Source organism: Ipomoea triloba, chromosome 14 (genome assembly GCF_003576645.1).
Source record: "Ipomoea triloba cultivar NCNSP0323 chromosome 14, ASM357664v1".
In the NCBI taxonomy this organism is placed as follows: Eukaryota; Viridiplantae; Streptophyta; class Magnoliopsida; order Solanales; family Convolvulaceae; genus Ipomoea; species Ipomoea triloba.
In genome coordinates this window covers 22,298,311-22,324,585 of record NC_044929.1, presented here as the reverse complement: position 1 = coordinate 22,324,585, position 26,275 = coordinate 22,298,311, and the positions used below count along the sequence as shown (strand labels likewise).

At 35.0% G+C, this 26,275-nt stretch overlaps 3 protein-coding genes across 4 annotated transcripts; all 3 read right to left on the bottom strand.

Moving 5' to 3' along the window:
* Positions 1–5,796: 5,796 nt before the first annotated feature.
* On the bottom strand, positions 5,797–9,912 carry LOC116004904 (putative lysine-specific demethylase JMJ16). 2 transcript variants are annotated; one of them, XM_031245102.1, is made up of 8 exons: positions 9,575–9,912; positions 9,171–9,242; positions 8,940–9,017; positions 8,335–8,841; positions 8,017–8,247; positions 7,679–7,837; positions 6,789–7,154; positions 5,797–6,313 (listed from the first exon to the last, which is right to left on the bottom strand). In XM_031245102.1, the coding sequence occupies exons 1-8, from the start codon at positions 9,821–9,823 to the stop codon at positions 5,972–5,974; spliced, it is 2,004 nt and encodes a 667-aa protein (XP_031100962.1). In that variant the 5' UTR covers positions 9,824–9,912; the 3' UTR covers positions 5,797–5,971. The 2 variants fall into 2 exon arrangements, with proteins under 2 accessions (XP_031100962.1, XP_031100963.1); XM_031245103.1 differs by lacking the exon at positions 9,575–9,912 and adding an exon at positions 9,505–9,565 and having other exon boundaries at positions 8,940–9,242.
* Positions 9,913–12,811: 2,899 nt separating this feature from the next.
* On the bottom strand, positions 12,812–13,949 carry LOC116004120 (NAC domain-containing protein 21/22-like). The gene is made up of 3 exons (XM_031244052.1): positions 13,775–13,949; positions 13,424–13,689; positions 12,812–13,150 (listed from the first exon to the last, which is right to left on the bottom strand). The coding sequence occupies exons 1-3, from the start codon at positions 13,947–13,949 to the stop codon at positions 12,812–12,814; spliced, it is 780 nt and encodes a 259-aa protein (XP_031099912.1).
* Positions 13,950–16,853: 2,904 nt separating this feature from the next.
* LOC116004119 lies at positions 16,854–26,259 on the bottom strand. Its single transcript, XM_031244051.1, has 4 exons — positions 23,217–26,259; positions 19,938–19,944; positions 17,231–19,824; positions 16,854–17,089 (listed from the first exon to the last, which is right to left on the bottom strand). The coding sequence occupies exons 1-3, from the start codon at positions 26,234–26,236 to the stop codon at positions 17,239–17,241; spliced, it is 5,613 nt and encodes a 1,870-aa protein (XP_031099911.1). The 5' UTR covers positions 26,237–26,259; the 3' UTR covers positions 16,854–17,089; positions 17,231–17,238.
* Between the last annotated feature and the right edge of the window lie 16 nt (positions 26,260–26,275).

The window sequence follows — 26,275 nt, the reverse complement described above, 5'->3', positions numbered from 1 at the left end:
GGGTTGGGGGTGGGGGTGGGGGGGTGGGATATATATATTTAAGGTGCGTCGTTCTCCTTCTTACGATGCTTCGTTTTCTTTCTTAAAATGCGTGATTCCTGTGCTTAATGCGCGTCGATTCTTCAGTTGAGAACTAAAGATGCATTTTTTGTTGAAACTTTAAGGTGCGCCAGTCTATAGTTTTAAGTGTATCTTTCGATAGCTTAAGGTGCGCCGTTTTCCCTCTTAAGATATGTATATTTAAAGCTTAAGGCGTGTGTGTGTTTGTGTGTGTGTGTATAACATTTATTAATATTTAATTGTTTGAAGCTTTGTGGCAAAAGAATTGGACTATCAAGTATTCACACCAACCACCTTCCACTACTAATTAATAATATTACTAAAATAATTAATGAATAGTAAAAAGTAATGTGCCTTGACAAATTAGTCTCTCTTTTGTCCAAAATTTAATAGTTGTTTACACAAATTTGTCATTCATTTAAAAAAGTATGTACACACCTTTAATCAGACACCTAAAATCTTATGGATCCTGCATTGAGGTAAAAACTTAACTATATTATCACAAAATTTTACCTCAACTAAAGTATGAGTTATTTATTTATTTATTAGCGGGTGAAGTTTAGTAACCTATCATTGAAGCATGATGCAGATTGTTATGCAAGTATAATGAAATAAAGTTACGTGTTTGTTACTATGTATAAATATCTACAGCTGAAATACATACATATTATATTTTAGTGTTTTGCATATGAAAATTTGTTGATAATTTAAATATTTTCATACTTTAATAATTTATTCACATATATTTTTTGTTGATAAATTTAATTTTTCTTAATGTTTGGAGGTTCGATCCCATCTATGTGAATAGAGCAAACCATTTGGTCAGTCCTTTACCACTTAATGTGCTAACTGTTTGGGGGCAGAGGATTGGACTTCTGACAATCGGCGGGAGGATACCTTTGGACAACAAAAAAATTCAATTGTGTTTGTTTTGTTTTGTTATCGTGTATGGTAGCATTGCTATGTTCGTAAGTATAATATATAAATTATTTTTTTGTAAATAATGGAGATTAAAATATAAAAAAAATGGAAGCAGTGTAGTGTTGGGAAGCAAGGGACAAAAGGGTAGGTTTATACAGTAAATTCTACTCGTCTTTTTGGAAAGAAAAGGGTCCCTTTATAGAGAGACTACTTAACCACTTATTACCCTGGTTTCTTACTAGGTAACATTTTACCTATCTCAAAGTATATGGTAAAGAGTTTAAGTGTGTATATGGTAAAAAACTTTAACGTTATTTCATACTTTTTGACTTTAACTTTGTACGAGTTAGAAATAAAATGTCAATCGACATTGTTGTCTTTCTATTTATCTATATATAATCAACTGCAAATGGGAACCAGTAGCCTCAAAACTTACAAGCCAATCTTATCCGTCCATATAATATCAAAGATTAGCAATTAATGAGAAATTAAAAAATGCGATGGCATATCTATAATTATATGACATTGCATTTCCAGAGGCTTGATAGTGTACCCCTGATCACTAATAATGAACATTTGTGGCTACATCATTATAGATTTTGAACACATTATTAATTTTTTTACGGATATATTATCAAGCGTTCCTAAATATATTGTAACACCACATTTTTTCATAATTTTCAACCACTAATCATTCTCGCTATGTGGACAAATGAAATTAGTCTGCATATTCTCACGAAACTACTGGTTCTCCTTCACACATATATTCTTTCACATGTCCACAAGTTGGGTTGATGAATATATAGAATTGAATTGTATACGTGCAACTTGAAGGCCAATTATTACCATTTTGTATTTTATCAATGGACTCGATATATGTAGCATTGCTTATCTATTTCGAATATTAATTTTTGTTTACTAGTATAATTTAATTTGGTGTACTTAAAATTATGATATTATAAAACTCTATTTATAGTGATATGACATCAATATCATAGCATCACATCACATTCTTATTTTCCGGATATATGAGGTCCAGTTTTAACATATGCTTGTAGGTTTATTATTAATTTTTTTAGGGGGAGAGGGGTGAGGTGGGGGGGGGGGTACTCTAGTTTGTCTGTAGATTATGGACTATACTTTCTTCACCACTATTGCTTTGTGGAGGGTGATGATAAGGTTTTTTTCCAAGGTGGATTGGCTATGAATATTGCCATATTGGTGTACACTTGAGGTAGAACGAGATTACGTAAATCTATTGATCTTATTAGAGTAGTTGATTTAATGTAACGTAACGTAACTTTTAGCAACGTACATAATGACGTCTTAATTTAGAACGTCACCCCTTCTTCCTTGGGAAATTTTATAGAATTGCATACAATCAATACTAATTATTAATAACCAATAATTTTTAATTTAACATCTACATAATGATAAACAAGCTATCCCTAATTAATGCTGTTACATGTCCCATCCCAATAGAGCATCTAGGAGGATGTAAATCATGAAATTTCAGTTGAACACAAAGGCTAAACCGTTGCTTACTGCGCACAAGGAGCCCCTCTCACTTTGAGAGCTTGCTCCTACTATACATTGCCGTTGGTGAGATTCGATTCCTGGTCTTTCTTCCCAAACTTTTCCAATGTGACCAATTGATGAGCTGTCCATGTGAGCTTCTGGGATGATTTCTTAGTTCTGTACATGTTGACCAACAATCTCTAGAGATATGTTATGCGAATTGTCAAGTAAATGTTTTTTAGTGAAGACCTTGGCCAAAACAGGCATATAGGACCTAGCACCTAGTCGAGGATAAGTATAGAGAACCTGATCATCAAGGAGGCTATGATTGGCTTAGAGAATTTTATTGATTACAAGTACAAATCATAAGCGTTAAAAATTATTCGATTGTGTTTAGTCTTACAGCAATATATATAACAAATTTTACTTTTAAAATAGAATAACTTCCTATATATCAAACTACCCATTGACTTCAATGATTATTGGTTGTGATAAATATAAATAATTTTTACATTGATTTGATGGTTATATATTTCCACAAAAATTTCAATTCATTGCTAGAAATAGGGTATGGAGAGCAAAGATTATACATACATATAGAATAACAAAATCCCGGAATTGAAAAGGGTGAAAGGGGGCATGTACGAGAATCCCGCATTCCATGTTAAATGCGATGGGACGTTTGATGGGAATGCAGGAGAGTGGGTCCCATTTCTTTTCTTTCTTTTTTTTTTTTAATTTATAATTTTTATTTTGTAGCCTGAAACCTATTTTTTTTTTTTTTTTTTTTTAGAGTATTAGAGTCCAGCCCCACGTGTACGCCTGTGACGAGGAAGGCGTGGGTCCCAGTCATTAGGAGGCACAGACCAATCAGAGTCCAGCCCCACGTGCATGCCTGTCACTGGTGTCGGCACGGTGAACCGGAAAAAAGAGGTGGGTCCCGCCATCGCGGTTCCGGTTCGGACCAGTCCGAATCCGGAAGAGCAAGTACGACGCGGCTGGCTGCACCGTCTACAGTTGTAGGCGACAACTCCATTGACAATGGACCGTACCCAACTCCCTTTAGTCTCCTGTCCCATCATACACCAAACCCCACTGCATTTTCTCTAACTATAAAGCCATCACAATTCAAGATTTCATTAACAAATATATATTCATGGATTATATTGAATTGGATTACAAATCAATTAACCCGATTAAATTATAAATATGACAGTATAAGATGAAGATAAAGACGAACAATGTAATAAAGGGACAACCCAATAAGAAAGTTTGTAAATCACGGAGACTATGTTGCATTAATAGGATGTGTATATTACATGCAAGAAATAATTTGTGTAATAATCAGACAATGTCTTAACAATACATATTGGAGTGTTTATATACCCAAAATCTCTTAAGTATCCCGTGAGAAAAGGGAGGGAAGTTGTAACCACCGTAGACCGCACCCTACGTCGACGCGTAAATCGCATCAAGGGAATACCCCAAGCCCGGCCAAACGCGGGGCTTGACCGGGGTGGCCGAGCACAAGGGTTGGCCTGGGTAGATAGCCTGGGCTCAACCTAAGAGAGTAGGCCTGGGCGAAGTCAGCCGAGGTAGGCTCGGGTTTCTTCCGAATTGATCCGCACCGAATCTATTTGTAGATAGGCATGCCTTAGACACGTGATACGTGTTGAGGGTTCTAATGGTGATGAGAATCTTGGTGTTGAAACTTAGAGAATGTGGCACATTTCGTGACATGAAATTAAGGATATAGTTGAATGATTAGATGTGGTGCAATGCATGACAAGGATACAGCTGTACCAGACTACGTTTTTCTTTTTCATTAGTTGTGTCTAAGAGACAAAATTATTGAATTGTATGAAAAGAGGGCCTTAGTGGTCGAATAGGTACAAGAAGTCTCACTTTCATGCTTTTACTTTAACAAATTTCCCAAGAGAAGTATCTTCTTAAATAAGCAACTCAACCTCGTCCAAAGATTGAGCACCCATAAGAGGCCAAATTAGCCTTGTCTTGCCGGAGTACGCCTTGGCCAAAACATACCATAAGGCATAAACAACTCAACCTTGTCCAAACACACACTATTACAATATGTTTTTGGGGGGAGAAGGGAAGGGAGGGACCCCGGACCGGGCTAGTGCCCAGGTCTCAGGCCAGTAATAGAGCACAAAGCATCCATTTTGTCAAGCTCAAGACTCTCAAGAATAAAATTCGGAGGATTGTCAAATTCAATCCAATCACAGCTCCTTTTTATTGGTACCTTCACTGGTGCATCACTTCATTAATCGAGTGCTTAATCCTAACCCTCCCAACTAAAAATCCGACAGCATTCTTAGTTGATTAAGTCAAATGAAACATCCAAAATAAAAGTAAAAATTGGGAAAGTGAAATGTGTAGTACAAAAATTTTCAAACTGGTAGCAGCAGCTAGCCCACTGTCCATCCTGACCAGGTCAAAAGTTACGGTGCATGTAATAAAACAGAAAACAATAAAAACACTGAGATTCTTGGGCCCCTGTAGGGTGGCGAGTGGTGACCCATCTTTTCTGGTGGCCTGGGGATCTTCATACACTTAGTGTGCTGGTTAAAAACGATATTGCAGGGGTTAAATGTCTTCATCTTTATCATCCATACTCATCACATTGCAATTGAAAACTAATAATCTTTTTCTGTAGGAGATTTAGAGAATTGAGTTGAAGATGCAATCCACATGAAATTATTTTTGAAGTTATTGTTTTGTGTTATGTGACTCAAAAAGAAAATAATCAAACAGAAAAAGATAGAGTTTTAACTTTTATGTGAAGAATAAGTATATGTGTGCCAAGGACCTTGTGGTCCAGTAGCATTAAACCCTTCCCTTTATATGAGAGGTGGTGAGTTCGAGCCTCAGTGAAGGCAATATTGATTCTTGTGTTTCAATAGGTTGAGAAAGTAGTTATGAACAAATACTGCATTGTAATAGAGTCAGTAGTATTCAAAAAAAAAAAAAAGTATATGTGTGAATAATAGCTAACATGTATATTAAATGCGCAACTCATCTTTCGGTTATACTAAATGCAATATTTATGGACTATATAGCGGCTCGAGCTGTTTCTGGACTAGCTAGTAGCCTAGTACGAGTGTTGCCATTAATGGTCTGATTAGTCAAGATGGTCAAGCCACATTTTCATGTCTCCCTCTCATTTGCATATTACACACCCCCCCCTACCCCCCACCCCGAACCCTATCCCCTCTTTATTCATTTCTTCCGATTTTTACTCTATTTTCTACTCCCTGTAAATCTATTTTCTACTCCCTGTAAACACGACACGTAGATTCATCTAGAAGTAAAAATAGCACAGGTGTTATTCATCTGTGTTCTCTTTCTCCAATAAAATCTAGACATGTGACATCTTTACGCTATTGTTTATTCCTTCCCGGGTTGCTGATGAACTCTTTAATCTAAGTTTTCCCAAGCATGATTCCTTGGGACCTCAGGTTTGGGAATGGAGAGTTAATCCAAGTTTTTCTTTCCCCCATCTATGAACTGCACTCAATTTCCCTTCCAAAGCTTCAACCATGGTCTTCAGCTCGCTCATTTCATACCGATAGAGAAGGAATCTCGAGCTCCATGCGCAAGAACATACAAGCTTGGTGTGGTGAAGGCAAGTGTACCTGCCAGGTGAACATTCACAGCCAACGGCAGAAAGGTGTAGATCATAATAGCATATTACACATTCTCTTTTGGTGTTGGCGTCGAAGTCCTTCTCCATCACTTGCGTTTGAAAAGTATTGCACAAGTAGTTTTGCCGCATGCCTTCACTCTTAACGCGGGCCTGTCCAAGTAAAACAAATACATATACACAATCTTGCACTGTTATACAACACATGCATGTCCTTTCAAATGATCCAATGGATCATGTAACAACCCAACATACACATATATAACTCTAGTGCAAAGGTAGTAGGGAATTGAAAAAAGGAAAAAGGGACATAGGAGATGATGAAACAGGAATTTTCAAAAAAGTTGGAGATGAAATGTGGAAGAAACCTACAAAATTTTAAAATATCATTATTGTCGCAGTTTTTGTGAGTTTTCAAGAAGGAAACATGTCTGAAAAAGAAGAGCACTCTCCAAATAGGCCGTTTGGTAGCCAGAAAGTTCGAACGTTCCTGACAATTTAAAAGGTATCTCCAAATAGGGGTGGCTCGATTTTTTTTCCTGGGTAACTAAGAATGTGTAAAATAAATCCAAGTACCTTTTTTGTCCTTTATTTCACTTCTCCAAAATCATAAAAGCTAGAAGGTTACCTTGAGTGCTTTTGTCAAAATCCCATCCTTCCCACACACGCTTTTCCATTGCAGATTATTGGAAGGCTCCTTCATAAATGAGTCTTTCCACAGTGCCTCAATAGCTTCTCCAACCGCTCTAAGCAGAAGCTTATCATAGGAGATTGATGTCTTCCTACGCAACTCACTATATTGTTCTACAGCTAACTGACCGTAAGGCAACCAATCAAAAGGAGCAAAGTTTACCGTCTCAGAACAGTTAAAACCACAATCAAATTCTGAGTGGTATGATCCAGGTAAAACAATGACAAACTCCTTTGGATATTGTACACAACGATAAACAGGTATACCCTCTGAAATCAAAGTTGAGGGAGAAATTTGAGTAGCCTGCAATGAATATGAAATTCAAACCACCAATATTATAATTCTAGAACCTAAACTCCATATATTTTTGAAGTCCCCAAACAGGAATAGTAATGATTCTCTTGGATAAAGGAAAGAAGAGCAAAGTTGGCATTTAAATCCTTCTGTTTGATAGATGAATATCTTCCTGTGTTAACTAGCACAAGTAATCTATATAGGTATAAATGTGACTTCTAGGAATAAGATCTTCACTAATGGGCCATGTTAAGTGTAGCTTAGCTCAAACCACCATGCATAGATGGCATTTAAATCCTTCTGATTGATAGATGAATATCTTCCTGTGTTAACTAGCACAAGTAATCTATATAGGTATAAATGTGACTTTTAGGAATAGGATCTTCACTCATGGGCCATGTTTAGTGTAGCTTAGCTCATACCACCATGCATAGATGGCAATATAAACAACAAACTATGATCCAAAACTTGCAAGGCCAATAGATAATGCATTTCTCTTGTAAAGATTAAAACACATAAGGAATATGACTCACAATATTGAGAAGCAACCAAGGATGTTCTGACAATTCTGGATACCGCTTCTTCACAAATTCCTCAAACTTGAAAGAATACTGCGGAGGAATGACATACCACATTTTTGGAGCACCCAAATGCATGTAACATAAAGAGTATAAATGGTGCTCTTCAATTCTCTGTTATATTGAAAAGCAAACAGAAACAACCAGAGGTAATATATAAATAATAGAATTAGACTTTGAAGAATGAACCAAACCAACATCACCCAACTCCAAAACAGATGCACTGAAAAGGAACATATTGAAGGAAGAGATTAAGAGAATATATGTTCTAGTTCCATATTCCTTCGTCTTACCCAGAAGTTTGATGAAAAGCACATTCCTACGGTAACCTGAGGATACAAAATGGATGATGTGCTACAGCTGTCATATCGAAGAAGAGAGCCTTGAAGCATAGATGTATTATTCAAGTTCCAGCCAGACTTTACATAAAGAGGAGTTTTAGGCGTATTCAGCCTACTGAATTTTGCTGGAAACTCATTTCTATGGACTCTAGCATCAATATTAGCTCCAGCTCCACGGAGCACCTATTGTACCATATGAATGTTAAGAAGTAAGTTGAATGACAGTAAAGTATTAGTAGATCACTCATCTAGATAATGTCAATGACGCACCTCAAGTTTGTCAGTTGGCTTTTCAATTATTCGCCAATATTCACCTTCAATACTCTGAATAGATGGCTCCCATGGCTCTGTTAATGCAGATGAGGCAATAGCCGCGTCTCTCTTGCTGAAGTACTGGCTCTTAAAGTCATCCGCATAATTGTTAAAAGTTTGGAGCGTAAACTCTGGCCCAGATTCAAACTCAAAGATATCAGATAGGCAGTCCACTCCATCAGGTTCATTTCTATAATCATCACATAATTCCTGAACCGAACTAGAAGAAATTCTTCTTTTACTTCTCATCTCCAAATGAGCTCTATGAAACCTTTTCCTTAGAAAGAGATCCCCAAGCTCATCAATTTGCTGGATTTGGGTTACAAACTTCGAAGTTTCCCAAGTGGCCTTTTCTTCAATTAAAGATGGTGGTTCCCAGGATGTTGGAGGAACTATACGGCATACTCCATAATGCTCTACACGCGGAAGGATGCTTGCAACATAATTAAGTGTGTCTTCGAACTCCTGATACGAGATTTAACCTTATCTTACTAGTATAGTAGTATACAACAGGTTCCATGCTCAATAGATTTGTTATTACCAAATGAACACAACGGGAGTACCTCTTCAGTAGGATGGAACACTGGAGCTTCTTCAAGCAAAGGCAAGCATGACTCTTCAGCACGCCACCTTGCAACAACCTTTTTAAAATTATTTAGGGAAAATGGCAGGCATAAAATAAATTCACAGCACATGGAGTTAGTGAGGTCCTGTTGAAACTATACAGATAAAATACTTCACAATTCAGGAGCAAGAAAGTTGTCAAAAATGCTCAAATGCTAAACAGCATGAACCTTCTGGCAATTAGCACAACTTGGACATCCTCGAATTACTCCCTTGGGAAGAAAAGCTCTTGAAGACAAGCTCTGCAGAAGAAATTATACATCAGAGAAATCAGTCAATTACCAAAATCAGATAGAAAATGTGGTGGCATTAAATCAATAGATATCTACTCATGCATGATTCGGCATACAATGATTAACACAATTTTCAAAATCAAATATTTTGTGTTTAATATTACTGTTATTTATGTACTAACACAAATAAATACTACAAACAAAATTTCAATTGTAAACCAAACACATTCAAAATTACTTCTTTCCATTGAACTCATAGCCGGAATTTTACCAAAACAAAGTGAACTGAGAAGATTCTTCCCACTTTCTAGGCTAAAAGCAAATAAGACTCAGTAAATGACCTCAACATCATCGCCAGTATCATATCCCTTCTCGAGGTGCTCCGTGTGATCCTCAATAATCCAGGATCTGTTCCTCCTAGCAGAAACCTTAAGCAGGTCCACATTAACAGTGCCTGGAGTGGAATCAATCTGACCTGAACTTTTTTGAGCTTCTTTCTCATGAAGCATGGAATCCTCACTGTTCTCGGCCTTTTCCAGTGAGAAGGATGTTAGCGAGACAAAACCGGGCGGAACTCGATGGTCGTGCATCACTGCTGTTAAGTAGAGGGAATGGTTGAACAAGCAGTGGTAGCGCCTAGCGCGGTGGTGTTCTGCTCCACGAAGAGAACCCTAAACTGCCATTGATGCACTCACAGAGGTCCTGTCGTCGACGTGATGGTGACGGTTATACGAACAGAGATACGGCCCATTTTGCCTGATTAAATGGGCCAGGTCTAGCTTGCCCTGTTTATGGGCTATGCAAAATTACTGGGTCGGGCCTTACTCAAGCTCAATGTTAAAATTACGTCGATGAGTTATTTTAATCGGTCCCCAAATTAAATTAAACAATTGTTATAATATAGACCGATCATATTGCATTGTGAACCCTAGTACAAAAAATATATCTCCTTATTTAATAAATTTTGTACCTACAGTTAATAATTTTTTGTACATGTAAACAAATAACTTAATAATTGCTAATACATAATATGATAGCTACATGTACAGAAATTGTCAACTGCAGGTATAAAATATGTCAACTACATATACAGAATCTTAAGGTTATTTTTGGATCATGATCTACAATACAAGGTAGACCCTGATCCATGGTATAATTTGTCCAAATTAAAGTAATAGTTATACCATGGACCCAACCCGTGCCCATTTACCTACTGAATGTTCACAATTTTAATTGTAAACATTCAGTATATAAATTGTGAACATTCAGTATGTAAATGGTGTATTTTAGATCCGGGTACGTACACCTTGCAATGTGGACCCCGGGTCCATAGAATAATTTGTCAAATTAAAATGGTTGAGGTTGAGCAATTGTTATACCATGAATCAGTGTTCAAATTGCATTGTGAACCCTGATCCAAAAATTATGTGTTTGCAGTTAATACATTTTGTACATGTAGTTAATAATTTATGTACTTGTAGACAAACTGATTGCACATCACATGGTAATTAACTAATTACAGACACATAACATGATAAATATAGACACATAAATTGTTAACTGCATGTACAGAATATGTTAGCAATAGACACATAAGATGTTGTTAACATGTTATGTGTCTCCATTTAACATATTTGTACCAGTAGTTAACAGTTTATGTGTTTGTAATTATCATGTGATGTGCCCTTAATTTGTTTACATGTACAAAAAACGGTTAATTGCAAGTACATACTCTAAAGTTTATTTTTGGATTAGGGTTCACAATACAAGGTAGACTCATTGAAAAGATGCTGATATTCAGGTTAATTGCAGGTACTGAATATACCAAAAGTACTTCGAGCAGAACACCTAAATGACTGATATGATATATTTTTATCTTAATAATAATATGTAAATGGTAATTAGATCATTATCTTACGTAGCTACATTTAAAACTTAATATTAAAAATGCCAATGTAAGGTAATAGAACACCATGACACACTTGACGCATTAAAGAGATGTTGAGACTACAACAATGCTGCAATCAATCTTGCAAACTCATAAAATGAAGAAATTTAAAAAATAGTCGTCATTGCAGCATTCATTGATCCTTTATGTAAAATACTTATAGTGTATCCTTTAAATATATTAGAACTAATATAAATTTACAATTCATTTCATTTTTTAGACTCAACCTGCTTGGATTAAAGACAAAATGAGCATCAGCCTTAATAACAAAAACACTTGGTATATAAGATGTAGCCACTTTTTAAAAAAGGTTTATGCACAAAGTGACAAACTATTTAACTGCATGCATTATGGTAAAAAGACAGCAGTGACTACTCCAATATTAGTATCATTTTAACAAAAAATAAAATAAAATTGCGGAGTATAAAAAACACACACAAAATAAAGTATTAATTACATATATACATTCATTCACACTAATTCCAAAATTAAATATGGACTTCAAAATGAACAGGTGTAAAATAGAAGTGGAAATTGTTGATAAAACTGAACATATTGCTACATAGGTATTTAGACTACTTGCAGAGTCGTTGTTGTTACTATCAAGCAAACAAGTTATAGAACTAGAACAATAGATATATACTACTCATGAGCCTTCTAGAAATAAATAAATACTACTCCGTAATATTTTGTTTAATACTTTCACATGAGGATCTACGACAACGCGAAACATGTGGAAGGAAAATCTACCATTGTCAAATATCAACAGACACTTGCAAGATCAAAAGTTCATAGTGCAACTAAGATCTCAGTTATATATACAACAAAACAAATCCCCAGCTTCCTACACCATATATAATCTCATTGCATGATGTTGTCCTTTATGCTACCACTAGTAATCACTTGCACATGACATACTACCAATAAAGAAAAAAGATGACAAATATTAAAGATGAAGACAATGACAATACTACCTAAAAGAAAATTACAAAGACTTAGAGAAATTCAAAACATATATAATATTTATTTAAACTACCGTTTTTAGGCTAAGTATTTAAAATAGTTTTTTTAAAAAGTTATAAACATTTATTTTAATGGCAATTACAATATAATTGTATTAAACAAATTAATAGAACGTATTACATTAACTTGCGTAATAAACAAAAATATTGTAATAAATTTATCTTCTTTTTAAAAATATGTTCGGGTACCTGCGAAGTAAGTACAAGCTAAGTATCATTATATTGGGTTTGAAATAGTTTCAAGTAGTTCTACAATTAATTAGATTCGGGTTTTGAGAAGGGCTTAATGTATGCATGCTCTACTGATTCACTTTAAGCATACTTTTACATATGATTCACTTACGGATCGGAGTATTATGTATTGTATTTTTTGTCAATCATAATACATGAAAATTTTTTGACATTAAAAGCATTTTTATTTTTTCCTTATTGAAAAGTGATATATATATATACACACCGCATATTCTTAGCATTTCTTTTAAAAAAATCAATAAAAATGAAAATTCCAATCAAACATGGCACTCTTCTGATCTCTCCTAGACACCACAAATAAAATATATTGGCAACAAATTAAATGGAGTTTCTCCAAAACAAAAAATACAACTTGATCAGATGAAAAGCAAGCCATTTCCACCATTATCAAACCTGAAATCCTCATCAATCCACAAAGGAACTCCTTCGCCTGGAGCTTGGAAATTTGCTTCTTCACAATTCACGTTAAAAAAGAAGCCATATTCATCATCCTCTTCGCCCTTGCTCTGCGCGGCCATTCCAACATTCCCCGCCGGGACTCCACTCATCGGAGAATAACCCGCCGGCAAGAAACCATTATTATTGACCGCGTTAGGAGAAGAAGTAGAAGCGGCGGCGCCTACACCGACAATGCTATCGTCGCAAATCCCCGTAGCTTTTGATTTTTGGAATACCCTGCACAGTACCCAGTCTTCCTGCATTTAAAAATTCATAAACAAAGTTTTAATTAAGACATAACACATAATTTTAGTATATTAGAACATTTAACAGGATGTAAATCACTGTGATTCAATGGATTTACCCACTTTAGACATAATTCTTACTGTGCCAAGGTTCAAACTTTGATATATTTTCTCAAATACAACAGTATATTCCATTTGAACCATTGAACTAAATCGGTGCAAACACAAGTGTCTAATAGGTTTCATGGAATTAACTTTTTTTTTTATAATATCTAATGCTTTTACCTTGGGAGGGATATGGGGGTTTTCGAGGCGAAATTCGTGCATAATCCAATCAGTTTTAACGCCATGGGGAGCTCTATGGTGGTAGAACACCAACGTTTTTCTCATCCCTAGAACGGTGCCGGTGGCGGGGTCAAGAATCCGACGATCTTTCCCGGTGCCTTTCCAGTAGCCGCAGCTTGTCGCCCTGTTGCTCCGGTATCCGGTCGCATATTTCCGATCGCGAAAGCTGAAGAAATACCACTCCTTCGAGTTCAGCTTCGCCACATCTTTACACCCACAATTCACAACAACAACGCATTATATTATATTCAAACCAAAAGAAAGAGAGAGAAATAGAGAGAGAAAGGATACCAGGAAGTTGCCATGGCTCGCAAGTATGAAGATCGATTTCGACCAAAGTATACTTAGAAAGCCGTTGATTATTTGCGACGACTTTCTTGTACAAATAGTGACAGACAAGCTCTTCGTCGCTGGGATAGAATCTAAAGCCTGGAGGCAGTGTGGCTTCGATGTCTCTTAACCCCATTGCTGCAGCTTTTTGACGATCTCTTCAGTTTAATTAAGAGCTTTCAAAGAAAGAAAAAAGTATATATGATTAGCAAATTAATGAAGAACAATTAACTATAATATATGGTTTTAATGTAGGCTTTTCATTGGCCCGCCAGGGATTTAGGAAAGATCATGTGTCTGTGTGTATGTATATATATGTGTGTATATATAGTTTAATTATTATGTGTCATAAAGCAGGCAGCAGGCAGCAGGCAGCATATATTCTTGATTGATCCATAATTAATTTTTAACTAGCCAGTTGGTTTTTACTTATTAAAGGTGTATTCGGGAGAGTGATGAAAGCCCTAGAGATAGATAATTTATATAAGATATTGTTAGAATTAGAGCAATCTAATCCTCCTATTACATTGACACCACTTTAATTGCTCTTCCAAATAATTGAAGTCTATTGCATACAAAATTGGAATAGTAGTTGATTTATAGCGATCAAGTCAATCAATTTATAGGCACGAATAGCACTTATTACAAGTATGTAGTAACACCAAATAATATTTAACTTTTGATACAAATAACGTTTTCCAAGTAATAACCCTAGGAATCTCTAGATGAAAATAGCCTTTTCCAATCACTTAATTGAGTAGATGGAGTATGAAACGACTCTCGTATATATCAAAATGTCGAATATCTGATTATTGGCAACACATTCTTAGTTGAGAGTCTGAGACCATCACATATAGAGTCTTTTTAGTGTGGTTTGCAAGCTATTAATTACATAGGAACAACAACCAAACATGGCTGAAAAATTAAAAAAAAAAAAGAAGAAATACCTTAAATCTAAGTCCACCTTTAGTGACAACAAATAGTGACAACTTAGTATATATGTGATATTACTAATCTATTAATACTGGACTTTAATTGTAGCAAATACTCATTTGTCATAATTACCATTCTTTATGTAATAAAAATGATGCATGTTATCACAAATAATAATATCAATCAATTGTTTGTCACAAAAAAATACTATTTATGACGAAATTATACTTTGTCACAAAAATTGTCACTACATATCTTAATTTTGTAGAGCGAGTTTTCATGAAGTGTCATATGGATGTTTATTTCAATCTAATTAATCATATATATGTTTATGGTAGGCCCCAAAAAATATTGTTGAAGGTGATATATACACAACAATGGGCTAGGGAGGATGCACGAGTCCACATCCATTCATCATATTTTTTTCAAGGAAAAAATATCAAATTGTGTAATTATGTTCTTTTGTAACAAATTGTGTTTCAATTTGCAATAATTAAGAAAACGATGACAAAACAATTATTGTCACCATATGTTTATAAAACAATTAACGATAATAATTGGGATCTCACATGGTTTTGGATTACACATTTTGATCTACAACTTTGCTCATAATAACTTAGTTATTTAATTTTGTCATATTAAGCAATTTTTAAAAAATATTTACATTCGCGGATTGAATGGTATGTAGTTCAACCTAGACCAATATACTGCAACTTTATTTTGCAAGAACAAACCTGGAATCTTGTTGTTACTAAGTCAACTGTCCAACTAATTTAGCTACGGTTGCCACCATATATATTACTTTGGATTCGATCTGAAAGTAATGTTCTGAGAAAAAGAATTTATTTATTTATTTTGGACGTTGAAGGAATCTCATAGTCACTGCTTACAGGTATACATTGGATAAACTCATCCTAGTACAAAGAGCTCAACCGAGAAATTGTTGACAGGAATCGAACTCGTGTTTTTTTACTATGAAAATTATGTTTCACTTGGCAATATTTCTTTTGTTTTTTGATGAGGTGTAGGGGTGGGGATATATATTGTACCTGAAATTATAAGAAATAATAACCACTTTGTATGTTTCGATTGATATGTGGTACGAGGACAAAATAATTTATAAATCTACACTCCATCATTCTCTGGCTTTATTTGCATGGCAGCAGAATTGAAACCATCAAACTAAACTAATAATAAATTAAAACAATATTTAATATCCATATAGCCATATAGGCCAATTTTTATTGTCTGTTTTTTGGATTAAATTGCATGCATGCGGTTGAACAGAAGCTTAAAGGATCGAAATTAATATCTTACTATTAAAACATACATGACGTTATATGCTACGTAAATATAATATAATGAAATAAAGTTACATTTTCATTACTAGTTATAACTTTTAGCGTGACGATAAGCGTTTTGATAGTTGGTATTAGATCACTTTTAATGTAATGATAAGCATTATGCGGAAGAATCACTTTTTTTCATAAGCATGCATAACTCAACTCCAAAACACATGATTATTGTAATAATTAAGGAATAAAATATTGAATGGACACTGTAGGGAATATGAATATATCAAGGGCTGGGGTTTAATGGGGCATCTATATCTGGATTCTTGTGTGTGGTTGGTAAATGGTGATGATTTTGATGCGCTTGTGACCAATAATTTATTATTCCCCTTTCTTAACATATTCAAACTGTCCACACTCTACGTACATTATATTTTATAAATTATTTTTGTTACATAATTATTGTTTTTTTTATATATATAAAAAGGACCCTGCACACATTGTCAAGAATCTCTATTACACATTTTATTTTATTTTTATTTATTTCAATTTAATAAATCAAATTCTATTTTGATAGAATAAATCAAACAAATTAATTATATATGTACCAATTGGGTGGTGACTAATTATGATGTCTTACTCCTATGTCCGTCTTTAGATTTTTTTTTAATCATCCCTTTGATGAAGGGATGAAATTAAACCTCTTATTTTTTGTAAATATTATTGGTGTTTTCTAATTCAGATTTGTCTAATTGTAAAATTTTAATTTGTTAATTTTTTCACTCTTAGGAAAAATATAAACTACCTAGGAGAAATGAAGAATTTTGTTTTGAGATAATAAACATAAGCATAACAAATCCATTTTACTAGAAAACAAGCTCTAAGACATGAATTGAACATATTGACATTATTCATCATGCATGAATTGAAACACCTAACTAGAGATAGATCATATATGAAAGTCGACAGTACTTGGGAGGTGGCTTCTGAGTCGGCAACAAACCAAATCACTTCTTTAACAACAACATCCTTTGTCTCGAGTATTTGTCATCTGAAGAGAAGCGAAATGAGTTGCAAAAGTTAGTAAACACGCTTCATAGTATATTCCTTCATGCATCTACACTTATGCATTACCAAAGAAAAACATACCATATATAGTTGTAAATTGCTTTGGTGTAATAAGATTACTTACCATTGATGCTAGTTTCTTCTCCTTCTTGTTTTTGATCTTCTTCGTTTGATCTTCATTGCTAGTTTGTATGATTCTTCTTCAACAAACCTTGCAATGAATTCTGGCTTTCCAGTTAGGAGTATGAGACTTTCCATGAATAATCCAAAAAGAATACCACAACCGTATCCCATTCCAACAACTTTTATGGTACATCCGCTCAAAAAACTTGAATCGTCTTCTTGGTGGAGCTTCTTTGGTGTTGGAAGTTGTGGTGTCATGCCATTCCCACAACCTTGTGACAAAGGTTTTCCTTTCAATCCATCATTTCCTTGGAATGAATTCACTTCAAATGTATTGAATTGTGGGCCTTGAGGTATGCATCCCACAAGCTTATTATGTGAGAGATTCAACACTTCAAGAGATGAAATTCTCGCTAGTTGCCCAGGGATTGGTCCGCCAATTTTATTTGAAGAAAGGTCTAAGGATTCAAGGACAGATAAATTTCCAAGAGACGCTGGGATGAGGCCGGTGAACATGTTATGTGACAAATTTAATTCACGTAGTGCAAGAAGATCTCCGATGCTATTTGGAATATGGCCTTCAAATTTGTTGCATGAGAGATCGATAGCAGTAAACGTGATTAATATTTTAACAATTTCACGTTCTTGTCCTTTCATTCCTATCACTAATGAATCTTGGTAATAGTAGTATTTCTGACTTAGGTACATTTGTCCTTGTGGTATTCTATCTTCATCTTCATTTGCCATTGCTTTAAAAATCTTAAAAAGCATAGTAGGCAAATCTCCTATGAATTCATTGTAAGAGATGTCAAAGACACGAAGTTGAGGAAACATGTATCCTTTGATACTCGTGCTTGTTATGGAACCATTCAACTTATTAAATCTCAAACTCAGAACCGTTAGGTATCGAAGAACTCCTAACCACATTGGAAATGTACCATTCAAGTTGTCGTGTCCAAGATCAAGAACTTCCAACTCTTTACAATTGATTAAAGATTGCGGCAATGTTCCTTCCAATTGATTTTCACGCAAGTTAAGGCTGTTCAAAGAGTTGCCCAATGTTGGAATTGGCCCATGAAATTGATTCCGGTGCAAATCTAACACAGAGAGATTAATGTTTCCTAAACATTGAGGTATTGGCCCAGATAATGAATTGTTTGCCAAATCCAAAATTTTGAGAGAATTTATATTGCAAATGATGGAAGAGATAAGTGTTGGTGTTAGATCCTTATTCTCCGACAAAAGTGTTCCAGTGAGATTGTTTGTGGAAAGGTCTAAGATTGAGAGGCTTGTGAGGTTCCCAATTGTTTGAGGTATTGAACCATAAAAGTTGTTTTTCGACATATCTAAGTAAATTAAATTCTGCAAGTTTCCTATATGAGTTGGAATGTTTCCAGAAAATTGATTTGAATCCAAGGAAAGGAATCCAAGATTGGTTAGCAAGCCAATTTCTGATGGAATACTCCCGTTGAATGAATTGTTCTGAAGGCTCAAAGATTTTAGCCTGGTCCAATTGGAGAAAAAATTTGGTGAAATATTACCAGAAAGAAAATTATCAGTTAAAAGTAACATAGACAACTTTGTCAAAGATGACAGTGACGAAGGCAATGCTCCAAAGAATGAATTTAAACGGAAATCTAAGTGAGTGAGGTTAGTGCAACGACCAAGCTCAGAAGGAATACTTGAATTGAATTCATTACCTTCAATATACAATCTTTGAAGATTTTTAAGTTGGCCTATAGAAGATAAATGTCCTGAAAAGTTATTGGCAGAAAGATAGAGACACTCAAGTTTTTTCAAATTGGTGAACAATGACTCGGGGATTAATCCATTCAAATAGTTTCCAATCAAATCAAGATAAGTTAGGTTCCTACAACCTAGTATGAAATCAGGGAACCTTGGTCCAAATTCATTCCTAAAGAAACTGAGATGTCTCAGCACAGGAAAACTCTTAATTGTAGACCAATCGGGAGCTTCCAAGTAAGAATTTAATCCAAGGTCCAGGAAGCATACCTTTTGAAGATTGCCAATCTGATGGGGAACAACTCCACTAAAATTGTTGAAGTAAAGGGAGAGGTAGTGAAGCTCCCTCAACTTCCCAATCTGTGGCGGTATGCTTCCATCAAACCTATTCTCGCTCAAGTCCAAGAAGACCAAGTTGGACAAGTCACCTATGGCAGGAGGGATTGATCCATTGAAGAAGTTTCCACTGATGTTGAAACGAGTGAGGCTGGGAAAAGAAGTAAAATTGAGGTGGTGAAGAGTACCATAGAGATCAGCATAAGGAAGATTGATCTGAGAAACAGTAGTAGCTCCACCGCCATTGCAGACAATACCCGTCCAATTACACATGTTTCTTAGATTGGATAGTGACCATGAATTGAGTGAATAAGATATCAACAAGCTGCTCTTCCATTTGAGAAGAGCTTCAGCTTCAGTTGTTGATGCTGATGATGCAAAGAAACATGCTGGCAGCACAAGAAAGATGATGAGTGCTGTATAGTTGCAACCAAAATTTCCCATAGTTGAGTTTTTTTTTTTTTTTTTTTTGAAGAACAAAATTACTTGTTTTTTCACCCAAGAAATATGCTCTAGCTTTTATAGACAATGCAAGTTGATATATTGAAGTGATAGGCTGATTGATACATGGGAATGATGGCATTTCCATTTTCCACACCTCCGTATAAGATGGTGAAGAAAAATGGTACATTTCTACTAATACAACAAATGGAAGTTATTTTCAAGATCTTATCATCATGCACTACATTTATCATTGTGGTAGGAATTTTGGAATTTGGTTAGGATGGAAGAGAGATAAGAATTGATAGAAATTAAAGTATATGTAGGTTCCCCCGATTGACCGTTTCTTTGGTAATGAATCATGAGTAATGATTGCCTCCCATCCATCAATTTCATCTGTAGGTACTAATGTATGGTAAAACCAAAACTAATCACAATCACTCAATAGTAGCTTCCGTCGAATCTCAACAATATCATTTTTACTTCGCAAAATAAAAAATATTAGTACAGTATGTAAAAAGATGCATTCTTTTGTAAACGACCTAAACATTTTTGAAGAGTTTTCTTGAGTTCTTAAGATGGATACATACTTCAAACATGTAAACACTCTATCTTAAAAGCTTTTGTATGTCATAGCTATTAGATATAAGAATATTATTTTCAAAAAAAAGATATAAGAATATTGATGTAGTAAATTCCACCAAGTATCTGTCTTCGTATGTGATTGGTAGTATACGGGCGTGCAGTCGTATGTCTTTTAGTATTGAGTGCTAGGCTTGGAAAGAAACGGCTAGGGTCGGAGGTTCCCGAGGAAACGGTTATGGCGAGTGTAGAGAGCCCAAAGTCCCATGAACATGTGTCTCACAGGCTATTTATAAGGATTTTGAGGGGACACATGCCGAGGGGCAGGCATGTGTGCCACGTACCCTTCATGCACTCGGTAATCCGGTCGGCTAAGGTGAAACACGCACTGGAAAACTCACGTCAACTAAGCTGGTTAATTAAGTGTAAATAATTTAATTTGACATTAAACATAATTATTAGCATGATAATCATTTCCTGCTATCTTTGAATATTGAAAGGACGATTACAACAATGAAAGTGACAATAATTAGAATGTGAATAATCTCATTCTCTAAACCACAATAATAGTTTAGATTTTTTGAATGAAGAGGTTATAAAAGTCTTCGCCCTTTGGGCAGGGACTTCCTCCATAGTGGTCCTCTATATCTCGGACAAAGACCACCATAAAAGTCTTTGTCCAAATTTTTGGACACAGACCACCATGATAGTTTCCCTCCAAATCTGGACGAAGACTTCCTCTTCCATGGGGTCCTTGTTGACAAAGTAGCCCAAGTTTAGGTGTAAGAAAAATGTTATAGAGTTTAGGCATGAAGAAATTAAAATGTATGGTAATGAAGAAAAAATAATGAGTTAATTCCATTTTTGGTTCTAGATTTATATGTGATAATTCACTTTTAGTCATTTTTATTAGAATATTTAGTTTTGGTCCTAGTATTATTGTGGCATGATCATTTTTGGTCATTTATCAACAAATCAGTTTAAATATCGTTAAATACAAGGACATTGGTATTCAATTATGAATGTTTTCAAAAAAATAAACATAAAAAATATAATGGTTCAACATACTTTGTATAAAAAAATATTGAAATGTCTTTATATTTAACGATATTTCAACAATTTTGTTGTTGGAGGACTAAAATTGATCATGTCACGATATTACTAGGACCAAATGAGGATGTTCTAATAAAAAATGACTAAAAGTAGATTCTCACTTATAAATCTAGGACCAAAAATGGAATTAATTCAAAAATAATCTATTGAATTTAGGCATAAAGTTTATAGAGTTTAAATATAGAGGGAAAAAATAGATAAATTTTCAATAGAGAGAGAAAATATTCATAGTTGGTAGAAAGAAAGTTTAGATATCTTCTGTTTGAGGGAATGAGGGATGAATTTCAACTATTTATATTTGAGAAGGAAAAATCTACAAAAAGTATTAAAATAAACAAGTCTATAAAAGTTCATAATTTTTTGAAAATCACCCGAGTTTTAAAAACTTTTTAAAAGTCCTAATCGAATACGTACCGCTTGACTTTTAAAAACTTTTTAAAGTCTAAATTGAATACCACCCGACTTTTAAAGACTCTTAATCAAATATCCTTAATTGACTTTTAAAGATTCCCTAAAAGTTTGAATTGAATAATGCTTCCAAACTTCTTCTTTTTTTTAAAATAAATATTGAATACACCCCCTAAACTCTTCAAGCTAAGTTTCCTATATGAGTTGGAATGTTGTCAGAAAATTGATTTGAATACAAGGAAAGGCTTTCAAGATTGGTTAGCAAGCCAATTTCATATGAAATAATCCCATGGAAGGAATTGTTATAAAGCCACAAGTATACAAGATTGGTCCAATTTGAGAAAATATTTGATGAAATATTACCAGAAAGAAAATTATTTGATAAATTCAACCCTGACAACTTTGTTAAATAATTAATAGTGATCAAATAAGCTAAAATTGACTGATGAGCTAATTATTTATTAAACAGAATCTATACCTTCTAACTCAATCAGCTAACAACTATTAGTATCAGCTAACAGTATTTACTGAACAGGCCTATGCCTTTTTAAAGATGGATTTCTAACCACTGTACGTGCTGTAGGTGGTTGATTTTAGTGCTTCTTGAAGCACCATGCAGAGATCGATAAAGAAAATGAAAGTTAATGTAAACAGCTGGACATTAATTCCCACACCTGGCCCCCGTTAGTCAAATGTTTAAATGTGTTTTGCATGACTACTTTTAGGTATAAGAATAGGATAAAGTCGGACCCAATCAAGTTGATTAAGTTGTTGACTTGATAATTATAATGTTATAAGTTCAACTTTGGGTATATGGGTGGCTTGTTCGTTTTCTTGGTTTGAGCTTATCAATCAGCTATGCAATACATATTTATTTAATTGTAATTCTTTGTCAGTTAGAGTTATAAAGCAGAATTTACTCAATGCACACCCTCATATATTGGTTGTTGTTTCTTTTGTCACCCTCAATAATAAACATAAGCATAACAAATCCATTTTACTAGAAAGAAAGCTCTAACACATGAACATATTGACATTATTCATCATACATGAATTGAAACATTTGGTATCATACCAAAGCCATAGAATGTGACAACACCTAATTAGAGATAGCCATATATGAAAGTCAACACTACTTGGGAGTTGGCTTCTGAGTCGGCAACAAACTAAATCACTTCTTTAACAATAACATCCTCTGTCTTGAGTATTTGTCATCCGAGAGAAGCCAAGTGAGCTGCAAAAGTTAGTAAACTCACTTCATAGTATATTCCTTCAAATATCTACACTTATGCATTACCAAACAAAAACATACCATATATATTTGTAAATTGGTTTGGTGTAATAAGATTACTTACCATTGACGCTAGTTTCTTCTTCTTCTTGTTTTTGATCTTCTCCGTTTGATCTTCATTGCTAGTTTGTATGCTTCTTCTTCAACAAACCTTGCAATGAATTCTGGCCTTCCAGTTAGGAGCATAAGACTTCCCATGAATAATCCAAAAAGAATACCACAACCGTACCCTATTGCCACAACTTTTACTGTGAATCCACTCAAAAAACTAGAATCGTCTTCTTGGTTGAGATACTTTGGTGCAGGAAGTTGTGGTGTCATGCCATTCTCACAACCTTGTGACAAAGGTTTTCCTTTCAATCCACTATTCCCTTGATATGAATTTGCTTCAAATGTATTGAATTGTGGACCTCGAGGTATGCATCCCACAAGCTTATTATGTGAGAGATTCAACACTTCAAGAGATGAAATACTTGTCAATTGACCTGGGATTGTTCCGCCAATTTGATTTGAAGACAGATCTAAGGATTCAAGCACAGATAAATTTCCAAGAGACATTGGGATGTGGCCAGTGAATATGTTATGTGATAAATTCAATTCACGTAATGCAAGAAGATCTCCGATGCTAGATGGAATTTGGCCCTCAAATTTGTTGCATGAGAGATCAACAGTAGTAAACGTGATTAATATTTTCACAATTTCACGAGATTGCCCCTTTATTTGTACCACTAGTGAATCTTGATAATAGTCGCTTTGATTTAGGTACATTTGCTGTTGTGGATCTTCATTTTCCATGGCTTTAAAATGCTTAAAAAGTCTTGTAGGAAAATCCCCAGTGAATTCATTGTAAGAGAGGTCAAAGACACGAAGTTGAGGAAACAAGTACCGTTTAACATATGTACTTGGTATGGAACCATTCAACTTGTTAAATCTCAAGCTAAGAACCTTCAAGTTTGGAAGAACTCCTAACCACATTGGAAATGTACCACTCAAGTTGTTATGTCCAAGATCAATAATTTCCAATTCTTTACAATTGATTAAAGATCGTGGCATTGTTCCCTCTAATTGATTTTCACGCAAATTAAGTCTGGTAAATGAATTGCCAACCTTAAAACTTGTTGGGATTGGCCCCTGAAATTGATTGTGATGCAAATCTAACACTAAGAGGTCTTTGCTAATGTTTCCCAAACATTGAGGTATTAGCCCAGTCAATGAATTGTTGGCCAAAACCAAAATTTGGAGAGAATTTAAATTGCAAATTGGTGAAGAGATAAGCATTGATGGCAGATTCCCATCTTCAGACAGAAGTGTTCCGTTGAAATTGTTTGCGGAAAGGAGTAGGGTGCTGAGTCTTGTTAGGTTTCCAATTGTATGAGATATTGGGCCATAGAGGTTGTTTTCTGACAAGTGTAAATCACTCAAATAGGGCAAGTTTCCTATATGAGGTGGAAGCGTTCCAATGAGATTATTGGTAGAGAGAAATAGACTTCTGAGACTTGTGAGATTTCCAATTGTTTGAGGTATTGGACCAGAGAAGCTATTTTTTGTCATGTTAAGTATATTCAATTGCTGCAAGTTTCCAATTGTCATAGGTATTTGACCATAGAGGTTGTTATCTGACAGGTACAAATAAAACAAATATGGCAAATTTCCTATTTGAGGTGGAAGTGTTTTGGTGAAATCATTGGAAGAAAGGTCAAGATAACCCAGGTTAGTGAGATTTCCAATTGTTTGGGGAATTGGGCCATAGAGACTATTTTTTGATAGGTCTAGAGAACTTAAATTCTTCAAGTTTCCTATCTGAGGTGGAAGCATTCCAGTGAGATTATTGTTGGAAAGTCCTAAACCAATGAGGCTTGTGAGGTTTCCAATTGTCTGAGGTATTGAACCATATAGACTATTCTCAGATATTCCTAAATTAATTAAATTTTGCAAGTTTCCTATCTGAGTTGGAATGGTGCCTGAAAAGTTATTGTTGTCCAAATAAAGGGATTCAAGATTTGTGAGCAAACCAATTTCAAATGGGATACTCCCATTCAAGTAATTGTAATGAAGCATCAAAGTCTTTAGGTTGGTCAAAGATGAAAGTGATGAGGGCAATGGTCCAGTGAGTGAATTTGAAAACAGGTTCAACTCAATGAGGTTAGTGCAATGACCAAGTTCAGAAGGAATACTTAAATTCAGGCGATTGTTCTTAATATTCAAGACTTGAAGATTTTTGAGCTTGCCTATAGAAGACGGGATTTCTCCTTGAATTGAACTTTCAAATAAGTAAAGAATTTTGAGCTTGGACAGCTTACTGATGTTTGGTGATAAAGGCTGTGAAAGTTGATTACGAGAAAGATCGAGATACTCAAGCTTCTCCAAATTGGTGAATAACGACTCAGGGATTGATTCGAAAGAGTTCATGGCCAAATCAAGAAAAACCAGGTTCCGACAACCTGGTATGAAACTAGGGAACTTTGGTCCAAACATACTCCATGATAAAGTGAGATGTCTCAGCCTAGGAAAGCTCTTAACTTTAGACCAGTCAGGAGCCTCTAAGTAATTACCTTTAAGGTCTAGAAACCATACCTTCTGGAGATTTCCGATCTGATGAGGAAGAACACCAGTAAGAATGTTTCCACCAAGGGAGAGATACTGAAGCTCCGTCAAGTTCCCAATCTGTGGTGGAATGCTTCCATCAAACGAATTACTGGCCAAGTCCAAGAGAACCAAGTTTGATAGATCACCAATGGCAGGAGGGATTGCTCCACTGAATTCGTTAGAACTGATGTTGAAGCTTTTGAGGGTGGGGAAAGAAGTAAAGTTGAGCTGAGTGAGATCTCCAGAGAGGCCAGCATGAGAAAGATTGATCTCAGAAATAGCCCCACCACCATTGCAGGCAATACCTGTCCAGTTACAAATGTTTTTTAGATTGGATAGTGACCATGAATTGAGCGAAGAAGAAGACGGCAACGACATGTTGCTCTTCCATTTCAGAAGAGCTTCAGCTTCTGCTTGGCTGGCGGGTGGTTTCGTCTCCAATGCAAAGAAACAGGGCAGCACAAGAAAGATGAGTGCTACATAATTCCAACAATCAAAAGTTTTCATACTTTTTCTCTTCTGTATGTGAACTTGTTGAATTCGATC

What these genes read in the sequence shown, in the direction of transcription:
- LOC116004119 (XM_031244051.1), bottom strand. Translation starts at nt 26,236, where the DNA reads ATGAAAACTTTTGATTGTTGGAATTATGTAGCACTCATCTTTCTTGTG.
- LOC116004904 (XM_031245102.1), bottom strand. Translation starts at nt 9,823, where the DNA reads ATGCACGACCATCGAGTTCCGCCCGGTTTTGTCTCGCTAACATCCTTC. An exon ending in GTTGTGCTAATTGCCAGAAG is followed by an intron (nt 9,018 to 9,170) that starts GTTCATGCTGTT and finishes AATTTTAAAAAG; the next exon opens with GTTGTTGCAAGGTGGCGTGC. An exon ending in TTTTGACAAAAGCACTCAAG is followed by an intron (nt 6,314 to 6,788) that starts GTAACCTTCTAG and finishes TTACTTGGACAG; the next exon opens with GCCCGCGTTAAGAGTGAAGG.
- LOC116004120 (XM_031244052.1), bottom strand. Translation starts at nt 13,949, where the DNA reads ATGGGGTTAAGAGACATCGAAGCCACACTGCCTCCAGGCTTTAGATTC. An exon ending in CGAGCCATGGCAACTTCCTG is followed by an intron (nt 13,690 to 13,774) that starts GTATCCTTTCTC and finishes GTGGGTGTAAAG; the next exon opens with ATGTGGCGAAGCTGAACTCG. An exon ending in ACCCCCATATCCCTCCCAAG is followed by an intron (nt 13,151 to 13,423) that starts GTAAAAGCATTA and finishes TTTTAAATGCAG; the next exon opens with GAAGACTGGGTACTGTGCAG.